Raw genomic sequence first — 14,442 nt, forward strand, 5'->3', positions numbered from 1 at the left:
CACCCACAGGGCGGCTCAGTGGTCCCACAGTGAGTCTGCAGAAGGCCCTGAAGATTCTACATATGCCACAGCTCTGTCTGCGTGGTGACATGTGGCGCGTCCTTGTATCTTGTAACTTGCGCTCCTAATGTAAGAGACCCTGCATCCTCATCAAATAACCAAACTTGAAAACTCGCAATGCTGCATCTGGGGTTTAAATGTACTTCTATGATACTCAAGTTTTACCCTTAAGTAACTCCTACAAAGTAAGTTTCTGCAGCAAAGGACCCATGTCCGGACGTGGTGAAGGGAACTCCAGGTCGTCCTGCATTCTGAATGTGATGAGCAGTCCCTGGAGGCTCCTGACAGCTCCCACTTCCAGTCCCCTCTGCTCCTGCCTTCCTTTGTCCTGAAGGCTGTAAGAGCTAAACAGAAGTCACTTGACTCCCTCATAATTAGAGGTGGCCATGAGACACTATTCTGGCCAAGATGCAGGCAGAAGACCTTGAAACAGATGGTCCTTCTAGAAAAAAATGGCAAGGAGGAGGAGAAATCTTTTCCCCATCACCCTTTGCTTTCTTCTATGTTCTTCCTACCTGGGATGCAGACATGAGGCCCGGAGGTGCAGCAGCCATCCTGTGATATGAAGACAGACCCAATTGCTAAGAATGGTAGAGCAGAGAGGTGGATGAGCTCAGGTCCTTGTGGATGCCTGTGAGGAGCTACAACTGCTCTGGGCAGACGGCTTTGAACTGTTGTTCTAAGAGAAAAATTAGCCCCTTTCTTTTTAACTCACTGTTAGCCAAGCCTTCCCTAATTTGCAGCCAACCTACAGTAAAGGACAATTGTGATTGTAATAATATCATACAACACACATATATACACATAATTATTTTCAATGCATATTTAAATTATCAAGTGAGACAAATTATGTAAAATTGTTTTTACATTTTAAAGTATCATTGATGTTGTTATCCTATATAAGACTGCTCACCCCTAAAAACCTTCAGAACTTCAAAGATAATTAAAAAAATAAAATAAAGGCTTCTGACTCTATTGTGAAAAGTCCTGGCAGAAGCCCAATTGGGATGACTATTTCCCAAGAAAGATGAAAAGGTGGGAAAGCCCTCCTGAAAGAGGGATTCCAGCAACTCTGCTCGTCCACACACAATGCCCTCAGTTATTGGGCAGTATAAGGCTGTGCAGAACGTAAGTCGATCACAAAACCCCAAGGAGCCCATTACAGGAGCAGACAGTAAAAACATCCAGTGTAGAGGAGGTCAAGGGGCAGGGACCTGCAGGAAAACAAAGGGGCCCCGACAGCCGGAGCCCTGGAGAAGCTCGGCAGTGGCAGGGCACCAGCAGCAGGCCCGCCTAATCTGCCGCTTTGCTGATTTCTGATTCTGAACCAGACTGTGCTATAAATAAAGCCAGAAATGAATATTCCACCAGGGCGTCCCTTGTTTTCTCAGCCTCTGTTCAGAATTTCCTCTGCATGCTCAGCGGCAGTGAGGCTGGCCTCACCTCCCGTTCTCATTACCACGGTGGCTCTGCTATAAAAACAGCAGCTACAGGCTCTAGTGACCCGATGGGTCTGTACCCACATCACAGGACTGGCCAATCTCTCTTTCTATCTTGGAATTTGTATTATGTCAGGAAAGGCTTTAAAAAAATAACCACACAGCCTGAGCATTAGCTTATCCAAGCATGTCATGCTCTGCCGTATCACCAGCCCCCTCCTCACCCCACGGAGCCAGCGCTGAGTGTACACCTGGCAGGCGTGTCAGGAGCTGTGATGTGCAAGAAACATCAGACTGTTGCTCTGGGAACCAAGACCAGCAGTCAGACTCAGTGAATGAAGAGAGAAATAATCAAAGTGACTCTTGATTGATTGATTACTATTGATTGATTGATGACCTACCGTGTCCTGAGCACTACAGAGAGTAAACCTGTGTAAGTTCCTTGCTTCCTCCCATCAACCCTGTGTGCCCTGTGTGTTGTCCCCCCTGCTCTAGTGGACACAGCTGAGAGCAGCCTCCAGGCCATACTGCTGGGGACAGGCCATGCTAGACCCTAAACTTCAGCTGCTCCCCAGGCCCTGCCTTAGCCCCAGGCTGCTCTCGGCAGGTGGCACGGGGCCCACATCCCCAGGATTGCTCTGAGCTGCAGCCCAGTCAGGCCTCAGGAGGTCAGCTAACCTGGGTAAGGTCTCAGTGCTCAGGCCCCTAATGAGAACTGGAAGGGTAAGGGAGGCACAGGACTCACCAGGAGACACACCCCTGGCTATGGGTTGAGCGAGGCGCTTCTTGCCCAGGAGCACAGTGCCCTCCCAGCACACCAAACCGGGTTGAGAGGCTAGGTCAGGTCTAACTGAGTGCTGTCTGCATAGAATGACGGTTCCCAGACTGTTAGGGCTGCAGCGCCCACAGCCCGTTCATTCTGTGCCATCTCCTGCCTCTTCATCAACAGGCTCTTACAGTGGCTTCCTGGGACCGCCATAGCAAATTATCACAGGCTGGGAGGCTTAAACAACAGAAACTTATTCTCTCATGGTCCTGGAGGCCAGAAGTCCAAAATCAAGGTGTCAGCAGGGCCACACAGTGGCTTCCTGGGACCGCCATAGCAAATTATCACAGGCTGGGAGGCTTAAACAACAGAAAGTTATTCTCTCATGGTCCTGGAGGCCAGAAGTCCAAAATCAAGGTGTCAGCAGGGCCACACTCTCTCTCTGAAGACTCTAGGACAGGATCCTGCTTGATTCTTCCAGCTCCTGGTGGGCCCCGGAGTTGCTTGGTGTGCCGTGGCTTATTGGCGCATTGCACCAGTCTCTGCCACCATACTCACATGGCATTCTCTGCTCTGTGTCTATCTCTGTCCATATCCTCTTCTTCTGAGGACACAAATCATTGGATTTAGGGCTTACCCCAATCCAGTATGTCTTCATTTTACTTAACTCGTTACATTGCAAAATCATTATTTCCAAATTCAGTTACATTCTGAGGTTTCAGGTAGACATGAATTTTGGAAGGTCACTATTCAACCCAATACAGGCCCCATCCACAAACCTACTTTCTCAACCACGCTTCCTTATCCTTAACTCCCCTAAAAGACTGAATGACTGTGTGTATATAAATATATCTATAAAGAGAGCTCATAGATACAAAGACGTACACATATACACATGTGTATATAGTTATATTAAAATGAATCATTAGTATTATTTTGTCTAGCTCTATTACTTACAGACCACCTTCTAAACAGAACTGGGAATCTGGGACCTGGTGCAGGGGACCAAAATGGGATTCCCTGAGATTCCTGCTACCCCCGTGGCTCTTTTGCAGCTAAGATCAGTGCTGTCTTCCATGCAGGTTACTGATCACCGTTGGCACCTGCACTCCTGTTCATGTCCTCCTGAACAACTGCCCTGATGCATTCCACTTCCCACCCGAGTGTCCCCTCCACATTAGAATGGGAGCAGCCCTTGCCAGCCCAGGTGATCTCAGGTGTGAGGTACTCAGAGCCGCTGCAAGGGAAGGCATTAGCAGCTTGTACGTGCCAGCACACACACGGCTGCCCACCTATGAGCCCTCGGCATGAGCCAGACAATGTCCCCAGCCTCATGCATCACATGTCCCATCTCTCCATTCCTCCCTCCCCTCCCGCTCCAGCACACTTCGTGCCAGATGGGGCGAGTGTTCCTCTCACCTAAGGCAGTCCAAGTGGCAAGCCCCTGAGCAAAACCCAGCCTGTGGTTTGTCTACTGGGTGTGTGACCCTGGAAACGTCCCTTTCCTGTCCTGGGCTTCAGTCCCCTTCTGTGAGGGGAGATAAGAGGAACCTCATGAAGTTGGCCTGAGGATTAAATGAGGTAACAGCCATCAAACTTGTGCACAGGGCCCGGCACAGAGTCGGTGATCAATACGTGTTAGCTCTTACTGCTGTCACACAGAGTTTGTGAAATAGCATCAAAGTCTCTCTACAGTCAGTGACCTTCAGCCGAGGATCCTGTGGAGAAAAGTGGCCAGCACTGCCTTCTGCGGTGGTGCTATGGAGCCTGACACATTTGCCTCAAAAGCCACGCACTGTGATGAGGACAAACATCAGTAGCAGGATCATCAGAGAAACCGATGCATAGGGACACGGCCCCAGAAGACCTGGGCTTCAACAGGGCTCCCAAAAGGGACAGAGGAGCTGGGTCCTGAGCTGCGCCCACCCAGGTAGTAGGACACCCCCATGAGCCAATTCAGGACCCCAAACCAAACAGACTTCATGACCGTTTTGGAGAAATCATTGTTTCTAAGTCTCGATTTCAGCTCTTGAGTACACACAGTGTGAACAAATCTTCAGGGTGCAGAATGGACGGAGTACAGGGCTGAGTCACAGGAAGCTGCCAGCAGCCAGGCCTCCCTGACCAGCCACACGACCTGGGCAATCAGCCAGCCCCTGAAAGGCCAGGTTTCTGCCCTGTGGGTATTGATAAGTTTCTATCATTTTCATTCAAAATAATCATGGCCTTTCTACAAAACACCTAGATTAGAAATCAACTTTGTGATGGAATTGTTATGCCATTTTGTCTTCTTGTGACCTGGAGTGTCTGTCTTTCTGAGTATCTGCCCCTGCAACAGCCTGTAAAAAATGATGCCATCTGCAGCTGTGCATATACAGTTGTGTAGTAAAGCAGAAAGTCATGTAAAATAGACCACTGCAGCCAAAGATGGCCCTCAATTCAGATCTAGCCTCCTCCTATATTGCCAATGTTTAAAATCAAATGGACGTGTGCGTCCCGTCTCTTTGTGTGTGCTGGATACTTACCGAAAAGAAATAACCCCCTTGTGTGTGTTTTTTAAACTGTATTCGTATAAATGATAAGCCAGAGTTTGTGCATCATGTCTTCTGCAGAGTACCTGCTCTTACAGCTTGGGAGAAAAGCCCTGACATCCCCTGGATGGTCTCAGTATCCAATGGGGAAGTTCAAGTCATCACACGTGGTCATTCCCCTCTCAGGGCATCGATGTGGGCATCTCATGCCCCTGGTATGACTCCCGCCCACAGCTCCTAGGGTAGATGCTGCCGACAGCCAGCTGCCCTGCGCACACCCTCTTTCACGCACTGCCCAGTTATTCCCACACATCTCAGCCTGTCCCACCTCAGCAAATTGCCATAACAATGCTGTTTGGACCTAAGCAGCCAAGAAAAACTTAAGACAAAAAAGCTGTATTAGTCCTTTTCTGTTGCTTATAACAAAATACCTGGAACTGGGTAATCTGTGAGAAAAAATTTATTGCTTACAGTTTTGGAGACTGGGAGGTCCAAAGTCCAGAGAACACATCTGGTGAGGGCCTTGGTGGTGACTGTGACACAGAAGTCTCACATGACAGATGGCTGAGCAGAGAGAGCTCCTCACATGCTATCTTTTTAAAGCCCTCAGAATCACACCCATGACCACCATTAAACCATGAACTTAATCCATTTACTAGGTGCAGTCCTCATAATCTAATCACCTCTTCAAGGCTCCACTTTTCAATTACCATAATAGGATTTCCCACCCTTGACAGTAACAGTGGGGATTAAGCTTCAGCGAGTTTGGGGGGACAGTCAATCAACAGCATTCCACTCCTGGCCCCCCAAACTCATGTCTTTTTCACATACAAATACATTCATTTCATCCCCAAAGTCTTAACTTGTTTCAACTCAAAGTCTGAAGTCTCAAAGTCCCATCTGTGAAATCAAGTTATTTACTTCTAAGATACAATGGTGGGAAAAGCATAGGGTACATATTCCCATTCCAAAAGAGAGAAATAGGCACCCCCAAAAAGGTGTAATAGATCCTAAACAAGTCTGAAACCAAGCAGAGCAGGCATCAAAACTCAAAGCTGGCGAATCAGGTATCTTTACTCCATGTTAAGCATCCTTCACACACTGGTTGGGTCCCCAAGTCCTTGGGCAACTCCATTTCTATGGCATTCCTGGTCTCAGGCCACGCTTTAGCTGTCCCAGGCTGGTGTTGCACACTGGTAGTTCCATACTTCTTGGGTCTCCATGGTGGTCCCACTTCCACAGTTCCACTAGGCATGGTGTTGATGGGGTTTTCTGCGACAACTCCAATGTCCCATTTCGGCTGAGCATAACTCTAGTGAAGATTCTATGCAGTGACTCTGCCCCTGTGACAGTTCTCTTCCTGGGCCCCCAGCCTTTTCCATACACCCATTGAAATTGGAGTGGAGGTTCCCAAGCCTTCACAGGTCTGGCATTCTGTGAGCCTGCAAATTAACACCACATGGACTCTACCAAGGCTTCTGGCTTGTATTTTCCAAAGTTTGGGTCCAGACACATCTGAGGCCAATTTAGTCATGACTGTAGCAGCCAAATCAGCCGGAGTGCTGTCATGGGGAATAACATCCCAAGGTGGCCCTTAGCAGTGAGCCACGGAGAGTGCCTGAAGCCTGTTCTTTGAGACCACGCTGTCTCCCTAGGCCTCTGGGCCTGTAATGAGAGGGGTGCCCCAGAGACTTCTGCAATGCCTTCAGGGCCTTTTTTCTCTTCTCTCAATAGTCCCTTTCTTCTGTACTAATCTCCTTAGCAAACAGTCGCTGGGAGATTGTTTTCTCTTCTCTCAATAGTCCCTTTCTTCTGTACTAATCTCCTTAGCAAACAGTCGCTGGGCTGCACCCTATCTTTCATGGCCAGGCTGTAAGTTTTTCAACATTTTGCCCTCCACTTTCTTTTGTATTATAGGTTCTGGCTTTATGTTATGCCTTTTCTGCATAACTCAACACAGGCTGTTGCAAGTAGCCATGCAGCTGTCTGAATGCTTTGCTGCTTAGAAATTTCTTCTGCCAAATACCTGGGTCAGCACCTTGAAGCTCCACATTCCATAAAACTTTGGGGAATGAACAGAATGCAGTGAAGTTCCTTGCAGGTCCACAGCAAGAGTGGTCTTTGCCCCAGTTTCCTGTAAGCTCCTTCTCATTTCTATCTGAAACTTCCTTAGAATGGTCTTTATAGTCCATATTTCTATCAACATTCTACTCGCCACCATTTAACTAGTCTCTAAGAGGTTCCAAACTTTCCCTCGTCTTTTTGTCTTCCTCTGAGTTCTCCAAACTCCTCCAACCTTTGCATAATACCCAGTTCCAAAACCAATTCCACATTTTCAAGTATTTGTTATAAGCAACACCCCACTTCTCTGGTACCAATTTTATTAGTCCATTTTTGTGTTGCTATAACAGAATATCTGAGACTGGGTAATTTATAAACAACAGAGGTTTATTTGGCTCATGATGCTGGCACAGCTGCATCTAGTGCAGGCCTCAGGCTGCTTCTACTCAGGGCAGAAAGCTGCAGGCAGCAGCAGTGCAAGATCACATGGCAAGAGGAAGCAGATGGAGAGGAGGGGGAGGGGCCTTCATGCTTTTAAACAACCAGCTCTCGTGGGAACTGAGAATGAGAACTCACTCCCTACCTACCCCCCAACCCCAGGGGTGGTGTCAATCTATTCATAAGGGATCCGCCCCCATGACCCAAACAGCTCCCAAAATGCCACACTGGGGATTACATTTCCTCATGAGCTTTTGGGAGAACAACATATCCAAACTCAACCAGATGTTTTTACTGAAGGATGGGTACATCAAGGCTGACTGCAAGGACTCCTGCTTCTTGGGGTTGTGACTTCCACTGTCACTCACAATATTCTTTCCTTATCCCCAAACCAGAAAACCTGGTGTCATTTTTTCCTTTTGTATAATTTAATTTTTTTTTCTTTCAAAAAGCAGAAAATGATGTTCTACAACAAAAAGAAAAATAGTGCTTCATTCTTTTTAACAACTGCATAGTACTCCATCGGGTAGATAAACCATAATTTATCTAAGTCACTGTTCATGGACATTCAAGTCGCTGCTTTTTTTTTTTCCCCTCCTATTATGAACAGTGTAACAATGAACATCTGCCTGTTCCACTAGATTATCTTGTTCTTATTTGTGAAAGAGCTCCTTGTGTAGTATATATTTAGCCTTTTGTCACATGCATCTTTCTCTTTTGCCTTTTGAGTCTATGGTATGTTTTTAAACCTACATTAGTTTTCTTTAGCATTTATATAGCAAAGTGTATTAACCTTCTCCTATGTAACTTCTCAGGCTTGTGGCACATTTAAAAAGTTTAAAAAGTGGCACATCTGCCACCTAATATCACCTCAGTCTTTAAAAAATAGAAGTTTTTAAACCTACATTAGTTTTCTTTAGCATTTATATAGCAAAGTGTATTAACCTTCTCCTTTGTAACTTCTCAGGCTTGTGGCACATTTAAAAAGTTTAAAAAGTGGCACATCTGCCACCTAATATCACCTCAGTCTTTAAAAAATAGAAGGCAGTACATTCTGTTGGTCCCTCTTGGAGCAATGGGACCTCACTTGGACAGATGGGTCATATCTGTACAGGTGAGTGGCAGGAAACAAAGCAGGCTTACCTGGCTGCAGGAGCAGCATGAGACCTTATGAGCACTAGCACCTGTATCGTCATTGGCTACAGCAATGCTTTGACAAGGCAGTCATATATATTATTTGCTAGGATTTAAAAGTGAAAATAAAAAAGAACATAGAAAATCATAAAATGCTCAGGGACATTACCGACTGTCCGCATAGATGAACATTTGCCTTTGAACTGATGCCTGGTTATTTCAGGGCTTGAGGATAATAGAAAATGAGTATCACAATCCTAAACAAATATAAATCCTATAATTCCACTTCCAAGAATTCATCCTACATAATAATTGAACAAATGGAGGAAACTGTGTGAACGAAGATGTTTACTTTGTATTAACAAAAAACTGTCAATCACGTAGATACCCCATGAGGATGGATGAACTAAGCGGGAGAGGCAGGAGAGTCGAGCGGAAAAATTGAGGGTCTGTGACTGTGGATCCAAGCCCAGCTGCGCCACTCGGTAGCTCTCTGAGCCTCAGGCTCCTCATCTGTAGACTACCTCACCGGTTTACTGTGGGAGCTGAGTCAACACATGGCAAGTGCTTAACCTGTGCCCAGCACATAAATAACATATAAGCGTCTGCTGTTAGCATGTTAATGGAACAACACTAACCATTAAAATTGATTTCACAGGACGAAGTCTATTGACTTGCCCAGATTTACATAGTTTAAAAAAAGCAGGTTACCAACTCATGTGTGTAGTAGTAATTCATTCTGTATCTACCTACTCATTGCATTTGTGTGTGTACATGTACGCAAAGGAAAACATCTAGATGGATAAAAACACAGTATTCATAATTTGGGCAGTAATATGAATATTTTCTTAGCTATATTTTTCTGTAATGAACATATCTGATTGTATACCCAAAGAGATGAAGGCTGTTCTATTTCTGCATAAAGGTGGGGTTTAATTTTTGCTTTTCCATTTTCTTACCTGCAGAGGCAATGCAAATTACTATAGAAATGACGTAAAGCCCAGGTCTGTGTTTGAATCAGTTCCCGCCACTTGGCACTACGATGGTGTGCTTGTGCATCAGAAATCATCGGGCTGGGCCGGCCCAGTGGCGCACTGCGCTAGTGCGCCGCTTGGGAAGCGCGGCTGCGCTCCCGCCGAGGGTTCAGATCCCACATACAGACCGGTTCCCGCTCACTGGCTGAGCGAGGCGCGGGGGCAACACCGAGGGTTGCGATCCCGTTGCCGGTCCCGGTCCGGTACGGGGGCGACACTGAGGGTTGCGATCCGTTGCCGGACACGGAAAAAAAAAAAAAAAAAAAAAAAAAAAATCATCGGGCTTTAGGACTGATTTGTCTGTTCTGTGTTTTGAGGAGGGGGAGGGGAAGAAGCGTTCAGAAGCAAAGGAGGAACTGGGACTCACCAGGTGGCACTGGATAGGGTGAGGTAAAGAGAAGCCCATTAAAATGGCTCATACTGCACCAGAATAACTCCAATAATTATTCCTTTAAGTGAAATAAAGCCCTTGAGAGGAGGGGACAAAGGACCAAGGGAAGGGAGAGTCCAGATGTGTGCATCCTGAACAGGATGCACGGCCGGGGACCTCCAGGTAGAGAAATCCAAGAGTCAGTGGGCAGTTATGACCAACCTCATGCTGCTCATGAAAGTGCAGGAAGGCTGACTGGGGACCCTCTGATGCTTTCACATAATCAGTAACACGATGTCAATTGGGAGCTGTGCAGATTCCTCAGTAACTCAAGAGGTCTTGAATTTGAGTGGCACTTGGAATGAATAGCAATGCCAGGCACAGTGTTCAATGGAGACCAACCTGTGGAGCATGTGACCTGTCACAACATCACAAGGCTTCAATACCCATTCACTGTCTGGAGACCCACTGTAGTGGTGGCATCAAATACAGTTCTGAAAGTTAGGAGTTCCAAGGCAGTGCATCCATACATCCAAATTTCCACTGAGAAGGAGATGGACAAACATTCCAAAATGATGTCTGTTACAGCTACTCCTGCCCTTGCTGGGGCAGACCCACCATGATGGGGGGCTTTGTTATCACTGGCCAGCTATATGCTCTTCTGTGAATTGATGGCCACCCCCTCCTGTCAAGGCTCAGGCATTGGTATTAAAATGGTCCAAAGCCACCTGGATGATAACTATCCTAGGATATGCAGAACAGCTCCCCACAGTCAGCACGTCATCATGCTTCAGAACACACAAGAGGTGAATGAGGGACACCTCTGGCCCCACCAGGGACCAATGCCTGGGAGATGAAAACTTCTATCTTTACTACAAATTAGCTGTCTGACTTTCAGCAAGTTATTTAAGCACCCTGTGCCCAGTCTCTGAAGCATGAAGATGGTAAAAATTTCTACAGCTCACGGGACTGGGGCGGGTCAGCTGAGTTAATTCATGTGAAGTGTGGGGACAGCTCAGCGGACCATGCTCCCCACAGGGCTCCAGCGCAGCAGCTGACAGGTGGCGTCTGATGTGGGGAACCCAGTGCAGAGCCTGGACTGCTGGCACCAGGACCTACAGGATGGGGTGTCCCCTAATCTAGCAAAAACTGTGACCCTGGGCAGGAGTCCTCTTCTGGTATAGTTCTAGAAAGAACAAAATTGCTAACAAAGTGGTACCAACATCCCTAGGGCCCTGGCTCTGACCCATAGTAAATCAGAACCTCTTGGGGAATGTTCTGGACTTAACTGTGCCCTGCCCCCAATTGCCGTGTTAAAGCCCTAACCCTAGAATCAGGGATGTTCACACACAAGAGGAAAGACCAGGTGAGAACACAGCAAGAAGGTGCCATCTGCAAACCAAGGGAAGAGCCCTCAGAAGAAACCAGACCTGCTAGCACCTTGATCTTGGACTTCTAGCCTCCTGAACTGTGAGGCGGTAAATTTCTGTGGTTTAAACTACCCAGTCTGTGGTGTTTTGTTACAGCAGCCCTTGCACAGATCTAGACAGACCCAGAATCACTCAGGGGAAGCAAATTAATGCAGTTTACCAAGCCCCATCCAAAGCCTGTGACTCAAGAGGTCTGAATTGGGGCCCTGTTTTTCTAACAAGACAGCCCAGGCCATTCTGATGTGCGGGGGGGGGAGTACAGGTCAAGCAGAGCCATGGCTCCATGCATGGCCACAGGCCACAGCACCAGCATCACCTGAAGCTTACGAGAAACGCAGCTCTCAAAACCCGCCCAACCTACTGAATCAAAACCTGCAGTTTTACAAAATCCCCACACCTTCAGTAAGCACACTAAAGGTCGAAATACACTGCCCTGCAGGGTATGTTTCAATAGTGTCAGTAAATCCATGTTCTTCAGTATTTGTTATGGCCTCCATGAAGGAGACTACAGGAAAAATCAGAATTCTGCATTTGCTTTAGCTTTTCCAGCCTGAATGCCTGGAGAAAAATTTTCTTATGAATATTACTAACACTTAGAGGAAGTAATAACTGACAAGATATACTGTACTATACTGTAAAAATATTATAAAACTATTACATGACATAAACCATATAAATATTTAAAGACTTTATTATATGCATATTTCTATCTGAAATCCATGAGAACATACATTTAACACATTCATTATGTATCATGCTTGAAAATGTATAATACAAAATCAACTTAAGTACCTTCCACATTAAACCAATTTTTCTTCCTTCCATTTTTAATTTTTCCTATTTTTTTTTTAGCTTTCTGACACTATGATAAAATGGAACAGAAAGAGCACATAAAAAGAAACATACTAGGTAGAAGTTTATAAGAACTTTTAATTTACAATCATATTTAACATTTCCAAGACTGCCTTCCTGGGCTCCGTTTTCACACAGCAAGAATGAAACGGAGTCGCCCCAATTACGTGGGATCGCCAGTCTGAAAGCTGGACGACTACACGCGTGCTGCAGAGACAGCTGGGCACAGCTCCCCTCCTCAGCCCTGGCGTCCCATGAGGTCAAACAGGATAGAGGGGCTAGGGAGCAGGTCCAGGGTCCGGTCCCACATCAGCAGGAAGGTGGCATCAGTGCTGGCAGCCTCACGCTGCATCACAGTAACTGCGCTTCACAAAGGACTTAGAGGGATCTTCATACAGAGGGGCCAAGCCAGTTAGGAAGGCGGGTGATCCTCCCCCCGGATGCTCCGATACTTAGCCATGTCTTCTGGAAATACCTTAGAAAGTTCTTGAATCAACAGGCTTTTAAATTTCTGCAAACAAAAATATACACTGTCAAAATGCCTTCGTTTGTGACCCATCATCCAAGTCAAAGACTAAGCTCAACCAGCCCACTCCAGAAGAGTGGACACCTTACACCAGGCCTCCCTTCACTCAAGTTCACCGTTCCTGTGCTGCCTGCTCATCTTCCCGAATGCCACACTTGGCGATCCAGTCACAAGCAAGTGTTTGCAACCGTGTGAAAGGTACATTATCAACCACCTGAAAGAGGAAAACACATACGAATACGACCTCCTCCCTCTTGCTTCAAATTAAAAGAAAAAGTGCCTCTTAGAGGGAGTCAGTCCAGGACTTTTGCAGTCAGCACATATAAGAGGAAACTTCAAATAATATTTAATTATTAACCCGAACCATATCAAATTCACTGTGTACAAACAACCGGATGAAAAGCTCTCAGAGCACCTGGAAACACATTATCAATTTCAAATGCCATGGCTTCTTGATCCCCAGACTAATATTTGTTTTAACCCAACCTTAATAGCAGTTAAATATCTGCCAGCATCTCAAAACCTTCTTTTTCTTATAAGCTGTACTAAAAAGAAGCACTATGTATATAAACGTGAAAACATACTTATATCATTTAAAAACAAATTTTCATAAGAGCTCTTCACTTCAACACAGTAACAATTTAAAATATAACTTTTGGAAATTTAAATACACGGCAAACGAAAGCCACAAAATTGTGAGTTAAGACCTTCACCGATCTCAGACGAAAGGAAACAATGCCAAGTGGCAACAGACGCAAAAGGAAGATGAACCGTCAATGCCAGCAGCGTGTTTCTGCACAGCCCAGAGGCACCTGAGTTTGACAGAAGCCTGGTGGAACTGGAGTCCGCGTCCTTCTGCTGGACAATAGAACTCACTCATCCTCACCCAGTGGAACAAAACCACCAAAACCATCACCATGTGCTAGTGATGAAAAGCTGCATTACGTCCTGAAGGTAAGGCTAAGTTCAACACCTCCTCAATCCCAAACTGACAAAACAGAAATGAAGCTGTGGGCTCCACATCGATAACTACACCACCTCAGGGTGTGCTGTTCACCATCAGCATGGGAGCACCTGGCAGGCGGTGGCACATAACGAGGTAGATCCTTGGAACCCCCTCCCTTCCCACTCCACACAGCCAGAGCACCCTCTGAGTACCAATGGGCCAGTCTGTGAACGTCCCTGCCTGGATGCATCAAACACAACTGAGCACACATGTCCCAGTCTGGCACCAGCAGGAACAGAACACTCAAGTCCCCTGTGATCCTGGAGCCTAAGCAGCTGGCAGAGAAGACAGAACAAATAGAGAAAAAGAAATAAAAAGGGGAATCCTGGCCAGTTTCTTAAGGAAAGAAATTTTAGAAAAGGCTGCTCTGAAAGGCCTCTCTGAGGCAGGGAAATACAATGAGACTGGAAAGACAGAGTCAGTTGTGCAAAGAGAACACGGAAGAGTTCCAGGCAGAGCTTACAGGAGAAAGGAACACAACGGAAAGGGGGCTGGTGTATTCCAGAATTGCCAGCAAGGATTGCGTGAAGGGGTGAGGGGTAAAAGAGGGCAGGAGGCAGGCGTGCTCCCTGCCACAGGCCATGGCTTGAAGTCACATGATGCCGACAGACATGAGAGGTCATTAAAATCCACAAAGAGAAATGCCAATGTGAGCCACAGTTGCATCAACTTAAGTAAGAAAAACTGCAAAATTCATGTTCAAGATGCAGAGAGCTTCCTAAATCTCACCAAGGTAAAGAAAAACAGAGTAAGTTCTCTGGAGAGTTTCACAATAGTGGACATGGTAAAACAGAG

At 46.3% G+C, this 14,442-nt stretch overlaps 1 protein-coding gene across 1 annotated transcript in view; it reads right to left on the reverse strand.

Moving 5' to 3' along the window:
- Positions 1-11,936: 11,936 nt before the first annotated feature.
- MED10 (mediator complex subunit 10) overlaps positions 11,937-14,442 on the reverse strand; it is a 10,103-nt gene continuing 7,597 nt past the window's right edge. The window contains exon 4 of the mRNA XM_008572683.1: positions 11,937-12,626. Within this exon, the coding sequence (XP_008570905.1) occupies positions 12,528-12,626 (99 nt within the window). The 3' untranslated portion in view covers positions 11,937-12,527. The remainder of the gene's footprint in view (positions 12,627-14,442) is intronic.

This window comes from Galeopterus variegatus, unplaced genomic scaffold (genome assembly GCF_000696425.1).
Source record: "Galeopterus variegatus unplaced genomic scaffold, G_variegatus-3.0.2 Scaffold820, whole genome shotgun sequence".
NCBI classification, from domain to species: Eukaryota; Metazoa; Chordata; class Mammalia; order Dermoptera; family Cynocephalidae; genus Galeopterus; species Galeopterus variegatus.